Here is an 18,542-nt window from a genome sequence, read left to right on the forward strand (position 1 = left end):
TCGCTCCTGCGGACCCCAGCGGGTCCCAACGCTCACCAACGGCCGGGGTGGGGAGGGGGAGCCGCGGCGTCGCCGGGGGCCGCTCTCGCGGGGGGACCGTTCAGCGGCGCGCGTGGGCGCGGCTGGCCGGGGGCGCGGAGGGGCGGGCGGGCGGCGCGACGCGGGGCCGTCCAATGGGCACCCGGCGGGCGGGGCGCACGGCCGCGGCGGGGCGCGCGGGGCGGGCGTGGCCGCGGTGACGCGCGGGACCGGGCCGCCAATGGGCGCGGGCCGGGCGGGCGGGCCCGCAGGCTGGGGGCTTTAGGAAGGAGCGCGCGCGGCCGGCCCGGCAGACTGACGCTCGGCGGGATGGCGCTGGCGCGGGCCTGGAAACAGATGTCCTGGTTCTACTACCAGTACCTGCTGGTCACGGCGCTCTACATGCTGGAGCCCTGGGAGCGCACGGTGTTCAGTATCCTGCCCGGGGCCGGGGTGGGGCTGGGCCGCGAGGCTGCATCCTCCCGGGCCTAGGGCGGGGGCTGGGGGCGGGGGCGCCGGAGAGGCCGGCCCGGGGGAGCCGCGCGCCCGAGCACCGGGTCCTCTGCGCGGCGCGCATGCGGCCGGGGGTGTGTGTATTGGGGGGGAGGGGGGTTTCTCGCTCCCGGGGCTGAGCTGGGAGGTCGCGAGCCGGGCGGAGGAAATGCCCAGGGCGAGGTCTGCCCCGCCGCTCCCCGCCCGCGCGAGGCGGGGATCGCGCCCGGCGTGAACGCTTTGACCTTTACCTGTCCGCGGTGTTGCCGGATTGGGTCCGGATGAGAATGCTCTTAACAACTTTTTTTTTCTTTTAAGCCTTGGGGAGCGAATGTGTGTGGTCTGGTCTTCCGAGAATAGGTTAAAAAAAAAAAAAGGCATTTTTACTTTCATTGTTCCATTTTGTTCTTCCAAGACGAGTAGTTTCAGAAGTGGTGCTCCATTTGTGAATTTGCTGCGTGCACAGTCCGCAGAAGTTGAGCCCGAAAAGGAGGCTGTGGTTAGTACGTGGTGTTTGAAACTATTCGTAGACAGATAGTAAGTACTTGTTGGCGAGCGATTATTATGAGGCCAGCCACCGTGCTAAGCATTTTCCTGTATCTCAACTCACCTACCTTGCGTAACCGCCTCATGAATAACTCAAGGTTGTGAAGTTAGACTCCCTGGAGTCTGATTTTTGTGTCTGCACTTGTCTCCTTTTGTCTCCAAAGGTCTTGACGTCCTTTGGCGTTCTTGCAGAATAAATATATGAAAAACGAGGCGTAACTTTAAAAAGGCTTGGCCATATGAAACAAATATTTCACATAACGTGCTTCACCCAGGGCTCTCCTTTTCATCGTGGTTTAATTTGTAGTAGTTTCAGGACCGCTGTGCATGTTGCTCTATTGCGTTATGGTGGCATAACTTCGGTTCGAGCCTTTATTAAGTCTGTATTTTATATTGAACTAGCATTAAAATTGTACTCAGAGTTGTGTCTTTTCAACACTTTCCATGAATCGTAGCTGCTTACCCGGAAACGGTTTTATTTTTGTTGGCATCTCTTTTCAAACCTGGAATTTAAGAACTAGAATGCATGCTTTAATTTGTTATTGTGTTTGTTTTTGGGTCACACCCGGCAGTGCGTGGGGACTACTCCCAAACCTGCCCACGGTCACTCCTGGAGGTGTTCAGGGTACCCTGCCTCCTGCCTGCAAAGCATGGGCTCAGCCTGTGAACTGTCTTTCCAGCCCTAGAATGCACGAATTTTGAGTCTAAATGTTAAGCATACTCTCATTTCCTTACCATTTACTTGAAACTGCAGTATGTTTTCGCTCTAAATGCCATAGTAAGTAATCCCAAATCATTCTTCTAAAATGTATACCAACATGTAGACTTGCTACTTGTTTGTTCAGTTGAGTTTGTTCAGTTGTTCAGTCTTAGAAGTGAATTTAAACAATGTTGCACCAAAAATTGAAACTAGTAGAACTCACCTGGTCTATTATCTGTACATTTTACACTGTAGCTTTTGTTGGTATGGGAATGAATTAGTGTGTCAGTGCTATTAAAGTCTCTGCATTATGTTGTAATAGGGGATTTTTCTTTAATTTTTTTGGAGGGGAGTGGTTCTTGTGAGAACTGCAACTGGCTAACATCTAGGACTACAGAATCTCATGGTTTTAAACCTGAGATTAAGGGTTTGTGGACATAGCTTGCTGGCAGAGCCTGTGGATTGCATGTGTGAAGCTCTGGGTTTGATCCCCAGCAGCAACACGACAAAACAATATCCTTCCCTTCCTCCCAGAAAACCAACTATAAACCCTAAGATTTAAAACAATTTTATTTCTAAGTTTAGGTTATTAAGTTGAGATTCAAAATGTAATTTTTGAGCTGGGAGATAACTCAGTGGACTGGAGCATAAGCTTTGCATGTAGGAAGCTGGGCTCCTTTCTCACTGCAGGGGTTCCTGACCACTGAGTTGGGAGTATTTTCCCTGTACTCTGGGTGTGCCCCTCCTCCAAAGCAGTATTTTTGTCCAAAACTTGTCATAAAAGTCTCAGCTACCATACTTTTATTATATAATTTCAGAGTTATTTACTCTTTTTGTTTTATGGGTCCACACCCACCAGTGCTCAGGACTTACTGATCTCTCCTGACAGTGCTGGGGGTGGGAGTGGGACCATATGGAGTGCCATCAATTGAACTCTATGGTTCATGCAGGCAAGCACCATACCCAATGTATTATCTCTTCATCCCTCCAGAGTTATTTTAAAGTCAGGCCTTAAATTATTCTGTAGTTTGGAACATTCCTTTTAGATTGAGTGCTCATTCTAGTTTGAAGACAAGAACTGCACAAGAAAGCTGGATCTTTTCCTACTTAACAGAACCCTTAATTACGGTGGTGAAGTAATTTGATTTCATCAACTCATTAATAATTAGTGTCAACCTGAACTGTTTTGCAATTAGTGACATGGTTTTGTAAAGATATATTTTCTTAAAAATTACATTGGAAATAATCTTTCCTGCTGGAATCTAAAATTTAGTGTAAGATAAATTCGCCTGTCCGGAAATCTTTCTGGGTTAGACATCCTGATTGAGGAAAATTTCAGGTGAAGATAAATGTGTTACTTTACATTTCACTGCTGTAAAACTTAATAATTATATTTAATAATACGAAGTTGTTCTTTGTTTGGTTTGGTTTTGGGGGCACACCTGGCAGCGCCCAGGGCTTACTCCAGGCTCTATACTCACGGATCACTCCTGGTGGTCCTTGGGGTCCATAAGGGATGCGAGGGATTGAATCAGATTGGCAAGAGCCTTTCCCACTGTACTATCACTCTGGCTCTAATTTTTAGATATATTATGTCAAGCCAGACACATTGTAGATACTTCTTGATATAATAAAACTTGCAGATCTTTTTAAAAAAATGTTCAAAAATATTAATTTTTTTTTGTTTTGTTTTTGAGGCCACATTCGTCCATATTTAGTTTCTGACTGCTCAGGGCACCATATGGGATGCCAGGGATCCAACCTGTTTTAGCCACTTGCAAGGCAAGCACCTACACGCTGCACTATTGCTCCTGCCCAAACTTGCAGATCAGTTTTAAATTTTCCATGCTTAGGCCTAAATTTTCCATGTTTTCCCTAGAAAAATGAGCATTTGGTTTGTCAACTGGTATTTGAACTTTTTACATGTGGTGACATGTTTATATATCACAGAATCCTTGTATTAAAACAGAACATTAGCACAATGGATAATGCAAATTCTCAGTGATAGTGAAATGAAAGTCCAGCTCCATGCTGAGAGCCATTAGCCTCCATCTTGGCTGGATGTTTCAGAAACTCCCTTTCCCAAGTGGCAGCCAACAATGAGAAAAGAAAAGAGCAGGTTTGTAACCAAGTAGGTTTTGGTTTGGTTATAAAACCAAGAAGACACTAATAACATTGTAACCATCCTGCTGAAAAAAGGTGGAAAATGTACAAGTATATATTGTTAAAAACACAATTTGAGGCATAAGTAAAACCTATTTAGGCCTTGTTTTAGTTATAAAAAACATGAAGCTTTCTTTTGTAATCGATGAATTTTATTATGCTTTTGTATTTATTTTAAACAAAATGTGGTCGGTTTTTGGTTTATGGGTTCCCCCTAACAGGCAATCTATATTTAGCCAATATATATAAATTAAAAAATAGATATTTTTGTTTTTTGGGTCATTCTGGTAGTTTCTAGTTCAATACTAGAGTAGTTCACGGGGCTAATCTGGAGGTGCTTGGGTAATTATGAGACCCCTGGAGGCCATGCAAAGCTTTGCTTCAGACCTTTGTGCCATTTGCCCAGCTCTGTATATATGCATTTTTAAACCACCATGCTGGGGACACAATTTGAGAAACATTTGTTTATTTATATATTGATTTGTCATTCCATATAGTTGCAGAGGTATTTGGCAGTGGTAGAGAGAGTATTTTCAGAGTAGATTTGGAGCTTGTCTGTTTCTAATGAACAGAATTCAGCTCTTGGATAGAATTCAAATTTAAAGTGTGGAAAGCTCCATAGATTGGAAGAATTTTTATTTATTTTGTAGGTAATAAGGTATTATATTTTATTATTGTTTTGCTCTGTCTACGCTTGCAGAATTTGCACATTTTTTGAATTCTGTATTTCACAGGTTTCATATACTTTTTAGTTGCCAGACACTGTTCTAGATATTAGAGATCAAATATGAAAATGTTTATTCTGATGCCACTAGCTACACTGTAACTCTCTGGAGAAAAATAAAGCAGGAGAGGAAGGGATAATGGGCCTTCTGGGCGGGCTGCAAGTTCCACTTAGTGGGCAGAGTGGAGAGAGGAATAAGAATTTGCAAGATGAAGGGAGGTGCTCGTATCTCTTAAGTAGGATAAAGATCCAGTAATAGTATCCTCATAGGCATATTGATATTTAATATAGTAAAAAAGTAAGCCAAATCAAAGTTCCATGGGACTCAATGCTCTGTTCATTTTGAATAGAAAAAAATAGATCATAGGAATAGAGTTCCCCACATTTTTTTTTTGATGCTGAGGTTTTCTTGTTTGTTTTTGATTTTTAGGGCCGCTCCAGGAAGTTGGGGTGAGGGGTGGCTGCTATTGGGCAGTTTCTTGCAGCAGTGCTTGAGGGATCTTGTGCCTGGGCTTGAGCCTGGGATTCCAACGTGATATGCCTTGAGGTCTCTCTCTGCTCAGAGCTGCAGTCTTTTTTTTTTCTTTCCCTTTTTGGGTCATACATGGTGATGCTCAGGGGTTACTCCTGGTTCTTCACTCAGGAATTACTCCTGGCAGTGCTCAGGGGATCATATGGGATGCTGGAAATCGAATCTGGGTTGGCCGCGTGCAAGGCAAACGCCCTACCCATTGTACTATCACTCTGGCCTTGAGCTGCAGTCTTAAAAAAGGTATTTGGGAATGGGAGAGATAGTACAGGGGTTAAGGTGCTTGCTTCGCCTGGACCCACCCCAGTTTGATCCCAGGTACTGCGTGGTACCCATACTGAGCATTGCTGTGTTTACCCCCATCCCCACTACCCCCAAAAGAAAGTGTGTATATAAAAATATCTGAGTCTCTAACAGACTTTCAATAAAATTTTCATGATAATTAGATAAATAGGCAAGATTCTTTACATCAGAGAAAGTTACTTTTGAAAAAATATCCTTAGTAGTGTCTTTCTATCAAGGTACTTTCAATCAGAATGTAACTTCAGAGTAACCTTGAAATAACCTGAATATTTTTCATTCAAACTTTCTGGGAGAGAGAGCTCATATCAGGCATGGGCCACACTCAACACTGCTCCTGGTTCTGCTAAAGGGTCACTCCTGGCAGTACTGGAGGACCATATGCAGGGTGGAGAATCAATCCAGGGAGTTCCTGTATTTTATCCCCAGTACTGCCTGCCCCCCCTGAGTAGCCCTAGTGGCCTCCAGCATCTTTTTCCATGGCACCTATTATAAAATTTGGGGGGCTGGGGAATGTGGCTCAGTGGTAGATTTCTTGCATTATATGTATGAGGTCCTATGTTATATCTCTGATACTGCAATTTTTCTTTTCTTCCTAGCAATCTTCAGTCTTTTAAAATGCTATTTCCTTATATTTGGGGGGTCAGTGGGCAAGGCTTACCTAGTGATCCTTGGGGTTTACTCCCAGCTTGATGTGATGGGTCCCTCCTGGCCAGGGGGCCCTGTACACCCTTTGAACTCTCTCCCCAGCCAATTTATCTTTTTTGTTTGTTTTTGGGCCACACTCAGTGATGCTCAGGCTTATTCCCTGTCTATTTTTAGAGATCACTCCTGGTGGTGCCTCAGGGTATGTATGGAGTTCTGGGGATTAAACTGGGGTTGGCTGCATGCTTGACAAGCATTTTACCATGGTACTATCTCCTTTACTTTTGATCTTTATGTAGAAGTGAATGTAGTAAGACCAACTCCTTAATCTCTGTGCTGTTTTCCTGGTCCCTGCTTTACTTTTCTTTGTGTATGGTTTTATAACCTTACAGCAAGTCAGCCAGTCAGCAGCTCTCATTCACAGTGGGTATTTTGGAAAGTGTGACAGGCACGCAGGTAACTATCACACTGAGCTTGTTTGGTGAATCATTCTTAGTCTGTTTCCTAGACATGGGGATCTGCTACGGGAGGGACATCCTTATTCCTTCACTCCAACAGCTTTCATTCTCTTTTTCTCTTTTCCTTTTGCTTGATGAGGAGATGAGTGCAGGGGCTCACATTATAAAGGCATGCTCTCGAGCATCAAAGGCCCAGAATGCTATGTTGTGTCTGTGTCGGTACAACTTGGAGTTCTCAAAGAGTGCAGGTGTTGAGTTTGGTCATTATGTTTTGGTTCACCGAACGACCCTTTTCGTGGGGACCCTTCTGCCTGGTCTTGCCTGGGAAGAGTTTCTCATTTCTGAAATTTAATTGTTAGATAGAGACATTGGTGAGGCTTGCAGCAGTGCCTGGAGTTTGTTACCTGAGTGATATAAAGTACAATCTTAGTTATTATTCCTTTGTTTGCTATGGCAGGTTATTTTATACCCTGGGGAAATGCGCAGTTATGAGATCCAGGAAGTAAAACCAGGGAAGTGAAGTTGTGAGGGGGGCAGGAAAGGAGAACTGGCTGACATGCTGTCTTCAGATCAGCTTTCCCCGACCCGACCCGGCAGTGGGGGCTGATGATCTGTGAGCTGACTCCCCTTAAGCGGCCCCACCCTTTTGGACAATCTTCTTGAGCCCCAGCAGCTTTCTACTGCCTGGATATGGGGCTGGCTAAGAATGTTAGGATATTCCTTTCCTTCATCCCTTAAACCATTACACTTTTCCTAATGGCTTTCAAAAGCAATAAAAGATGAGAAAATCATGCCACACAAGAAGTAGGTGATTGGCACCAGGAGGGGAAGACAGGTTGTGGAGGGTGAATGACACTGGAACACAGCAGACATGGCTATTCCTCAGCGTTCCGGGCCATGAAGACTCTGTAAAATGACAGGTTGCATTTTTTGAGGAGTGTGTGTGTGTGTGTGTGTGTGTGTGTGTGTGTGTGTGGTGGGGGGAGGCCAGGGGTGGGGCACAATACCTACTCAAGAGTGCTCTTTGGCTGAGCTCAGGGGCAATGTTGTACTAGGGAGTCAGACACGTGCCTTCTGTCTTTTTGGACCTCTCTGACCTCGTTTTTGTTTGTTTTGTTTGTGTTTGCTTTCTTTGTTTTCTTGGGTCCATACCGTGGCTTTTGGTGGTGCTTGGTGGCCATGAGGTGCCAGGGATTAAATGGTCTCTGTATGTAAAGCATGTGCTGTTTCTCTGGCCTAACTGCTGCGGATTCTTTTTTGTTTTGGGGTCACACCCATCACGGGGCCACTCCTGGTCCAATCGAGTCCCCCGAGCACCACTTGGGAAGTACTCCCAGTGGTGCTCGGGGGACTCGATTGGACCCAGGTAGGCCATGTACAAGGTGTACAATAATAACTAATATGTCACTCAGATAACAAACTCCAGGCACAGCTGCAAGCCTTACCAATGTCTTTATCTAAATTTCAGAAATGAGAAACTCTTCCCAGGCAGGACCAGGCAGAAGGGTCCCCATGAAGAGGGTCATTCGGTGAACCAAAACATGTTGACCAAACTCAACACCTGCACTGTTTAAAGTGTGTGACCCACTGTACTATTGCTCTGCCCCACTGCTGCATATCCTTAAAAGGCTTTGTGACCTTCACCAGCCCCCAGACTTTGAGTGCTGTAATAGTTATAGTACTTCTGAGCAGAGGTAAAGTAAATTCTTCAGATTAAGAATAAGTGACAGTGCTCACGTTTCTTTTTTTATTTTATTTTATTTTTATTTTTTCACGTTTCTTAAAAATTTATGTAAATTTTTTTTTTGATTGGGGGGCTGGAGCGATAGTACAATGGGTATGGTATTTGCCTCGTAAATGGCCAACCCGGGTTCGATTCCCAGCATCCCATATGGTTCCCCGAGTACTGCCAGGAGTAATTCCTGAGTGCTAAGCCAGGAGTAATCCCTGTGTATCACCTGGTGTGACCCAAAAAGCAAAAAAAAAAAAAATTTTTTTGCTTTTTGCGTCACATCTGACAGTGCTCAGGGGTTTCAACTGGTTCTGCTCAGGGATCACTCCTGGCAGGCTCAGAGGACCATATGGGGTGATGGAGATAGAACCTGGATTAGCCTTGTGCGTGGCAAGTGCCCTACCCTCTGTACTGTTGCTCCTACCCTGCAAATTTATTTTTTATTTATTTATATTTTTTTAGAAATTTAATTTTTAAATGCTTGAAGAATATATACTTTCTACAAATTGAAATGATTAAAATGAATGAAATAATAGAAAAATAATATGTATGATCCATAGTTAGGAAAAAAGTAGAAATGTGGCTCTCATCAGAGCCAAATTTTGCTCTATGCATTCTATGAAAAAATGCATTCTTGGAAAAAAAAATCCCCAAATTAGTGGGTTTATGGGAGCCTGCCATTTGAGGCAACCCTCCCACTTGTAGTAAACTTGCGGGTACCAAGAGAAATGTAATTGGCTTCTGTGGGGGCGGGGGGGATGACTTGGGTAGTTCAGGCATGCAGGCTGTGGAGGCATGTTACTAATGCAAAGCTGAACTGAACTGAACAGTGGTGTGAACTGAAACAGTAAAGGTGGCCTGGGTGCTGTTGGGGAGGAGCGGGGTGGGCTGGGGGTGGGTGTAGCCTACTGCCTGGAGAGAGCTGTGTTGCCCTCTCTGGAGATGGAGCCCCAGTGCAGATGCTCAGTTTTAATTTCTTGAAAATAGAACTGGAAAAACTTCCTGTGCTGCAGCTCAGCCTTGGGCTGGTTGTAGCCGAAGATTATGACTTTCTTTTTTTTTTTTTTCTTTTCTTTGCTTTTTGGGTCACACCCAGCGATACTCAGGGGTTACTCCTAGCTCTGCGCTCAGGAATTTCTCCTGGAGGTACATATGGGATGCCGGGGATTGAACCTGGGTCACCTGTGTGCAGGCAAATGCCCTACCCACTGTACTATTGCTCTGGCCCCAGATTATGACTCTTTACCCTGGCTTCTGATGAAAATGCCCATAGGAAACACTACATCTCTGATAACAGCGCTGGTCCTGGTGTGGGCTCCCTGAGGGTCTTTGAATCTAGAACTGTCGCAGGGCAGTTTAGATTTCAGAGCAGTCCAGTAATTCCATGTCTGTCACTTAGCCCATGGGGAGAGTCATGAAATCCAAAGAGGCCCTAAATTAGTGCAGTCAAGGTAGCAGTTCATAGCATGGGTGTCTGGGTGCAGCTGCAAACCATTTCCAAGACTTTAGTTTGGACTTGAACCTGATAGTTGCTGTTTTCAGCAGCAATTTTTTCCCCCTCTTTTTTGGTTTTTAAGAGTTTGGTATCCAGTTTGCATTTCTAAAATCAATTGCCATACTTAGATATAATCAACACACTATAGAAAGCTCAGTGAATGGGTTTTGCTTGTTACACATCTGCAGCTGATGCGACTTCCTTTCATATGACTCAAGAATATAAGATGGGCTAACATACAGATAGCATCATTATCTTCCACTTGAAGGCAACTAGGAAAACTTCAAGTTGATGTGTTTGGTAGAAATAAGGTTTTGGGGGGCAGCTGGGCTCTAGCTGGCTATGCCTGGGGCCAATTCTTAGCTCTTTGTTCAGGGATCTCTGCAGATAGTGTTTGAAGGGCTAGCTGTGATCTGGGGATTAAATTAGGTTGGCCACTATCCCTATGGCCCAGAAATAACCTTTTTTTGTTGTTTTGGGGCCATACCCATACATACTCAGGGGTTACTCCTGGCTCTGTTTTCATGAATTGCTCCTGGTAGTGCTCGAAGGACCCATATGGGATGCCAAGGGTCAAACTTGGGTTGACTGCATGAAAGGCAAGTGCCCTACCTGCTGTACATCTCTCCAGGCCCAGAAATAAACTTTACTGGAGCGATGGTACATCAGGTAGGCATTTTTCTTGTATGTGGCCCACCTGGGTTTGATCCCATATGGTCCACTCAGCACTGCCAGGAGTAATTCCTGAGTGTAGAGCCAGAAATAACCCCTGGGCATTGCCGGTATGTTCCTCCCTCTTTCCTCCCCCCAAAAAGTGGCAGTTTGGAATTGTTTTTTTCAGAAGGCATTTGACTAATAGAAGACTGGGTTGTTTAGACATCTTTTACCTTTTTGTGTGGTTCTGGTACTCCAGCCTAGGTTCTCACACCTGCAATGCAGGTGCTGTACTGCTGAGCCATATCCTGGCCCTTTGCTATTTTATGTACCACACTCAGCAGTGCTCAGGGACTACTCTTGGCAGTCAGAGGTCACTCCTCATGGTGCTCTAGGGACTGTGCGGTGCCAGGGATTGGACCCGAGCCTTCTGTATGCCAAGTATGTGTTCCAACCTGTCTAGTTATCTTACCAGCCCATTAAAATATTTTTGTTCTTTGATGTGCCAGTGCAATCAGACACTTTAGAGCGTTGGAATTGTTTAGGTAAATTAAATGGATTTAAGTCTTCCTCACTACAACATAGTGTTTGACCCAGTAAGAAGCCCCTGATGATTTGTAGGCAGTGATAGTGTGGAGTGGCTGGTTGGGATAGGAAAGCTTGTGGTCTTGCTTCTGAGGTATCATAGTTGTCTTTAGAGCATTTTTCCTCTCTTTGTTATTTACTGAACAAGGTTGGGGGTAGTCTGACACATGCAAAAAAAAATTTTTTTTTCCCCCATTGAATATCTAATATCATGGGCCAGAACTATAGTACAGGGCCGGAGCAATAGTACAGTGGGTAGGGCGTTTGCCTTGCATGCAGCCAACCTGGGTTTGATCCCTGGCATTCGGTATGATCCCTCAAGCACCGCCAAGAGTAATTCCTGAGTGAGGAGGTCAGGAGTAACCCCTGAGCATTGCTCAGTGTCACCCAAAAAGGAAAAAAAAAAGGAACTATAGTATAGTGGGTAGGATGCTTCCCTTGCACACAGCCTGCCTGGGTTTTATCCCTGGCACCCTAAGCCCCTGCCAGGAGTAATTCCTGAGTAAAAAGCCAGGAGTAAGCCCTGAGCACAGCTGGGTGTGGTCCAAAAACAAAAACATGACACAGATGTAGTTTTATTTTGGTTAGCTTTTAAATCATCTGAATCCATTAAAATATTTGCAATATATCCAGGTTACAGGTAACCTCTGATTATTTATTTAGAGTAGGCAGTATCCTAGCACCTTCCCTATAGAAAAACATGATTTTAGCATCTGGAAAGATAGTACAGCAGGTACGTGCCTTGCACGTGGCTCTCACCTGGGTTTGGTCCGTGGCATCCCACATGGTTCCTGGTACACCAGTTGGAGTGATTCCTGAGTCAGAGCCAGAAGAAACCCCAAGCATTGCCAGGTGTGGCCCCCAAACAAACAACAAACAACAAAAATAAAATCATGATTTCATGCACATAAAAATTTTAGAAGTTTGACTTTTCATGTTTACAAATCTTATGCTATTAACCTTGGCCTAACAGAAGTGTCTGTTAATATAATTTTATATGTTTTTAACTGGCTATTTTCCATTCTAAATTGAAATATTATGGTGTCATAAAGTCAAATGACTATTTTTTGTAATCATCAGTCAACTGCTATTAGTAATTGCTGCTTACTTGAATTTGAATAAATGACTTGAAGATTGTTACTATACTATTTCTTTTGTTTGCTGTGCACATTTATAATGCTTATGAAATCTGTAGGGGAAAAATCACATAAAGCATTCCGAAAATATTATTGCCAAGTTTTTAATTTTTTATATAGTCACTATAAATTTTGTCAGTCACAGTATTGTGTGGAATATATAGAGTGCATTATAGTAATATAGAGACATAAGATTTCCTCGGTGATTCTTTTATTGAGAGAATATTTATGGAACATGTATTAGATGTTGGAGGTACAGAAATTTCATGACATTGCTTCTGAGTTAAAGGAGCTGATAACGTGAATGAGATTAATACATCTGTAAAAAGGTGATATTGGTCAATGTCTATTATATGAATAAATAACTTTATGAGAAATGGGGAGAATCTGTTCTGGTGGGAGGCTGGGGAATGGAAAAAATTTCCCAGAAGGGAAAAAAAAAAAGCATGAGTGCTGGGAGGGCTTCTGAAACAACGCTTTTAGAATGATTTGGTGTTACCAGGAGGAATAGGGCTGCTTCTTATGAAGGCATTTTATATATATAGTGATTCAGAGCAGATTTTTGGAACTTGATTTGAAGTTGGTTGGCTCTGTTATTTAGTTTGATTTCAGGATGTTACTAGAACTTGCTCGAGTGCTCACTTATGCACTGCCAGGCACACAGTCAGCTTTACAAGATAAAAACTGCTATGCTCTTACTCCCACTCATGTTATTATTACATCACAGATAAAGTTAGAGCAGTATGAAAATACAGAATGCTGTGCTGGAGTGATTGTACAGTGTACAGTGGGTCGGGTGTTTGCCTTACACACAGCCAGGCTGAGTTCTATCCCTGGCACCCCGTATGGTCCCCCTATCCCCATCAGGTTTAATTCCTGAATTTAAGAACAGGAGTAAGCTCTGACCACCTGCAGGTGTGGCATGAAAATAAAAATACAGAATGCTGTTTTTGAGACACATGATATAGCAACAGATTGGAAATCACATGTAAGACAAGTGCTGTAACGGCCTGTATTACCTCTCCAGTCCCTGTATTATCATGCTTAGTCTTATTTTTATTTTTTGGTTTGGGGGCCACACCTGGCTGTGCTCAGGGCTTACTCCTGGCCCTGCACTCAAGGATCACTCTTGGTGGGCTTAGGGGACTATATAGAGTGCTAGAGATTGAACCCTTATCCTGCCATGTGCAAGGCAGATGCCATACCCGCTATACTATCGCTCAGACCCCTGTATCATCAATCTTGACTTCCTGGAAATCCCGAGCTGATCTTGAGAGTCAGTTCTGGGGGTGAATTGTTGCAAAGAAAACCGGATTACTAGTTCTCTTACTAAAATAGTTCAGGCTTTCCCTTGTAGGTGTGGGGTGGAGTTGAACTACTCCAGAAGACAGACAAATGGAAAGATCTTCAAAGAGGATGAACTAAAATAGTGTTGGTTAGTGTCAAGTTTCCACTGACCTGGGAGGTGTCTTGCCTGGCAAGGTAGGACTCAGGTGGTTGTAGGGGTGAGCAATCAAGGGAAGGTAGCAAGTAGCTACTGCTGCTGCTTTTAAAAAAAAAAAAACTAGAATAAAATAGAGATGGTTTTAAGGGGTTGGATTAGGAAAGGTTAAAAGATATTTAGAAAATGATGGTGGGAAACTTTATATGATTGTTGGACAAGGAGAATGAATTTACAGTTTGAGTCAGATCGCTTCTGTTTGAACCACCTCTAAAGAATAGTGTCGTACATGGCCCTGGACAAGTGAGTGTTTTGCCAGTCTCTGATGAGTAATAGTTACAGTAAACATTTCATAGCAATTCTTGTCACAGGTTAAGCAAGATAATACATAAAAGAGGTTTGTCAAGTAAACTGTTAAGCAAATATTAGTAGTCTGCCCATTGTTTATTTAAACCATATCATTTAATAAAGGAATGTAAAGCTTTGTAGAATTATTATGTGGAACTAAAGGTTTAAAAACAGGAGACAGAAAAGTGAATGAATGTGTGAATGTATGAATGAATGAATGAGGGAATAAAACACATCGGAAGCAGTTATTCCCCTTAACCTGACTTCATGATCAGGTTAAAAAGTCCTTAGATTTCACATCAATTTTGTTGGCTTTTTTTTTTTTTGGTATGACTTTATTTTTTTAAAATTTTGGGCTCAGGACAAACTCCTGGCTCTGTATTTAGGGTTTACTCCTGATGGACCTTGGGGGGCTGCCAGGGATCAAAACTGAGTCAGCCATATCTAAGACATGTTTGTTATGTTTTAGTGTTGGTGTCTGTGTTTGCTTTTGAGTAGTTCTTGTTTTTTTGCTTTTTGGGACACTTCCAGGAGTCCTCTGGGGTTACTCCTGGCTTAGCACTCAGAAAGTATTCCTGATGATGCATCGGGGACCCTATGGGATGTGGGGGATGAACCCAGGTTGGCTGTGTGTGCAAGGCAAGTACCCTACTGCTGTACTATCGCTCCGGCCCCATAATTTTGAGTAGTTTGGTGTTTTATATATATATATATATATATATATATATATCAGATATTAAACTACAAATCAGTCTTAATAAGGTCATGGTGAATATAAAACAAACTTTAAAAAAAGTTAAAATAAGGCTGGGTTAATGTTAGTGACTGTAATTATAATCATTAAGAAACTGCCACAGGGCAGGAGTGATAGTACAGTGGCTTTGTGCTCGGCTGGCCTGGGTTCAATCTCCGGTAGCCCATATGGTTCCCCGAGCACCTCCAGTAGTAATTCCTGAGTTCAGAGCCAAGAGTAACCCCTGAGCATTTCTGGGTATGACCCAAAAAGCAAAATAAATAAATAAGTAAATAAATAAATACAAACCTGCCACACCCAGTGGTGCTCTAGCATTACTCCCAGCTCAGGGCTTACTGTCAGTGGTGCTGGAATGGGGGTTTATGCAATGCAGAGGGTTGGACCTAGGCCTTCTCTGCACAAGCACACAGCCTATAGATGCATCTTTCTGGCCTTAGTTATTTATAAATGATTGGTATGTATGAAAAAGTACTCACATGGTGGTTACTTTAATATAAAATGGTTATTGGATTTATGAGAAAGTACTCAAATGGTTGGGTGTTTTTAATATGAAATGGTCACTGAAAAAATTTAGGGATTTAGGTTTTTTGTGTGTGTGGTGGGGGAGTTGGGCCACACCCAGAAGTGCTTAGGGGTTATTGCTGGCTCTGTTGGGCGAAGGTGTGGGGTCAGTAAAGGGGTGCCCAGGGGACCTGTGTGTGGTTCTGGGGCTTGAACCCAGGACAGCGGCTTACCCAGTAAGTGCATTAACCCCGGTGCTGACTCTGGTGTAGGGATTTAGTGTGGTAGAATTGAAAAAGCTTTTCCTTAACTCCAACTCAGATTCCATGCTGGTCTCCTTCGTGGGGATGGCCCTGTATACAGGATACGTCTTCATGCCGCAGCACATCATGGCGATCCTGCACTACTTTGAAATTGTACAGTGACCAAGATGTGACCTGAACCCAGAGCTGTTCCTTAGGAAAGAATCATCTTCTGAAGTTGGAATCATGCGTCATCGGCGGTCGTAAGAAAACTACTAGATGTCAACACAACCAACCTTTTGAATATAAAGACTAAAATTCATGAGTGGAACAGGAAATGAATCCTGACTCATGTGTTTATGTTCTTTATTTTTTATTTTAAAAGAGGCTCTTCTATAGTAGTTTTTGTCTATTTCAACATTGTAGTCATTTGTACTTTGATATCAGTATTTTCTTAACCTTTGTGACTGTTTAAATATTACCCCCTCAAAGTTTTTTCTTAATGTAACTTTGAGTACATTTTAATTGCCTTCTATTTGTAAAACCCAAAGTCATTAGTTGGGCTTTACTGTTCTTCCTATTGAACGGCATATTCATCTGCCTGGGTATATTTCTACTCTTGACCAAAGTTTTGTAAGAAACAATACAAGATTTGGGGTGGGAGAATGGGAAGGGGAGGACATTTTATTTGAACACTATTTACAAAAGGCTTACAAGTTTGAACTCAGGAGTGTAGATTTAGCTGTCTAGACTCTTAAACAACTTTGTTTTAATACTGTTAAAGTATTTCTTTACAAAAGAAAGATCTCGATAAAGTTAAAAGGAACATTTCACCTTTTGAATATTTAATTTTTATGTGAACTCATTTCTGAAAAACTTTGGTGATGATTCTTGTGACAATAGGTAGTTAATAGCATTATTATGTAATGCTTACATATTACAGAGTTTTTTAATAAAAAGTACATGAGTTTCTTTTAGGGACATTGATGGATAATGTGCTTCCTATGTTTAGTTTCCTGATTGTGTTGGGTGCCAGAATACATTTGCACATTACCTAAAGGCAGGATGAGATGAATTTAAGTTCAAAATGATAGCAAAAAAGAAAAAAGTAAACTCGATGAAAGTCCTTTCACTGTTGGTATTGTTTAAATTTTTTTTTAATTTCTTAAATGTAAAATGACTACCTAATTTTTTGATGTAAACATTAAATTTAAAAAATCAGGTGATGTGTATTTTTTTTCTTGATGGTTAAATATTTAATATTTATATTTCTGAATTGATTGCTATGGACATAATAGCAGTACATATATCTTAATATGTCTTTTAACCTAAAAGCATTTTAATTAAAGGAATTCACACTTTAACATGCTTTTCAAAGTGATTTTTGATAATTTTCGTAAATAACTGGGCCTTGGGGCTGGGGCGATAGTACAGTGGGTAGGGTTCTTGCTTTGAATGTGGCTGACCTGGGTTTGATTCCTGGCATCCCATGTGGTGCCCCAAGGTCTCCAGGAATGTTTCACAAAGCCAGAGTAAGCCCTAAGCATAGCTGGGTGTGGCCCAGAAACCTAAATAACTGGGCCTTTAAAAACTTTGCTAGTTCAGAGGTGTTGAGTAATATATAAAACCTGGTAGTTTTACTTTGTGTGTATGTGTGGTGGGGGGTTGGGGGTGGGAGAGGAACCCAGTGGTGCTTGGGGCTACTCTCTGCTCAGTGATTTGAGATCACTCCTGGTGCTGCTCAGGGGGAGCCAGGTGGATTGAATCTGGGCCACGTGAGCTCCTCCCTTTGCGCTCTCATCAACTCTCCTGTCTTATTTCAACTCTGCTGAAATGTATTAAGTTTATATGAAATCCTGGTCTTTGAGGTATTTGGAAGTTAAGTTTAAACTGAGCAGAGAATCAAGTGGAGTCAGGAAGAGAAATAGATGCACAAGCTTTGAAAAATAATCAGGGATACTTGTTCTTACCTACTGATACAAATGTTTGGTTTATTTTTGGTAAATTACAAATGGAGAAGTTATTCCACTCTGTTTACAATTAGATATTTATGAAGACAACTCTTCCTATGACTCATGTGACTGTATATCTTCCAGGCAGAGATTATACATGCCTTTATTCTGGGATGCTTTTCAAGGCTGCTTGTCTAATAGAGGAGATGAGGCGTCTCCCTCCAGAACAAAGGGCAGGGTTGCTTAGAACCTTGGAAGACAGACTCTGGATTCAAGAGCTTATAAGAGATCTGGGTTCACTGCTCAGGATTCCTATTGGTACTGCTGCATTTCTGCCTGGACAGGTATCACCGGGCCCTTTGTGTTCTTTTGGCTTTGCACTTGGGAGTCAGAACAAGGGGATGAAACTTTTGCTGTTGTTGTGAGTAATAAAGTCTTTTGTGCCTGACCTGGAGTCTCATGTCATCTGCCTGTACCCCCAAAACTGTGCCAGACTAATTGGCTTGCAGGTATCTCAGACCCTCCTCAGTCCTTGATGGCCTTGGTGTTGAGGATGGGATGATAACAGAGATGTGGTCTGGAACAGGAAGGATAATAGCCTAAGAAGAGATGGTAAGAGAACTCCCTGGTCCTGGTAGGAAATTTTCTTGCCCAAGTATTGGGTTGTCCATTATTGTAGCCAGCAGTTTCCTAGATGCAGGGATTCAATGTAAATACCCTTTTAAATTCTGTTCATCACACACTGTTGATTGCGTGTAATTCACACTGATCTATCACCCATTTCACACAATTAAATGTTGACATAGGTGTCTTAGCCTGTCACAGTTATCAGAGTCCAAGGTACCCACAGTCCAGGATGGGGGCATAGGCGTCTAAGCTTACTTTAGCTTAGTTGGTTCCCAAGATTGCTTATGTATGAGTCCTGACATCAGTGAGGCTGCCAAGATTGCCCATCAATGGTCAGAATACTGCTTTTTATACACAGTTTCGGTGGCCTCTTAACCTTCATCGGAGATCACAGAACTGTTAGTTGTGGTCAAGGTGTCATAAGCCTTCTTAATTGCTGCCTTCCACACCTTGGAAGTCCACACCTTGTTCTTACTTCCTGTCTGGCTACACCCTGGTGA

The 18,542-nt window shown here is 42.8% G+C and overlaps 1 protein-coding gene across 1 annotated transcript; it reads left to right on the forward strand.

Moving 5' to 3' along the window:
- The first annotated feature begins 260 nt into the window (after nucleotides 1–260).
- On the forward strand, nucleotides 261–16,903 carry SPTSSA (serine palmitoyltransferase small subunit A). Its single transcript, XM_056133805.1, has 2 exons — nucleotides 261–451; nucleotides 15,543–16,903. Exons 1-2 carry the CDS (start codon nucleotides 349–351, stop codon nucleotides 15,644–15,646), a joined length of 207 nt encoding a protein of 68 aa, XP_055989780.1. The 5' UTR covers nucleotides 261–348; the 3' UTR covers nucleotides 15,647–16,903.
- Nucleotides 16,904–18,542: the final 1,639 nt, after the last annotated feature.

The sequence above is a fragment of the Sorex fumeus genome, unplaced genomic scaffold (genome assembly GCF_029834395.1).
Source record: "Sorex fumeus unplaced genomic scaffold, SorFum_2.1 ptg000098l, whole genome shotgun sequence".
NCBI lineage: Eukaryota > Metazoa > Chordata > Mammalia > Eulipotyphla > Soricidae > Sorex > Sorex fumeus.

Excerpts from the sequence above, each read along its gene's own strand:
- SPTSSA (XM_056133805.1), top strand. The coding sequence starts at position 349 with ATGGCGCTGGCGCGGGCCTGGAAACAGATGTCCTGGTTCTACTACCAG. Across the intron at positions 452-15,542 it reads CTGGGAGCGCACGGTGTTCA|ATTCCATGCTGGTCTCCTTC; the intron begins GTATCCTGCCCG and ends ACTCCAACTCAG.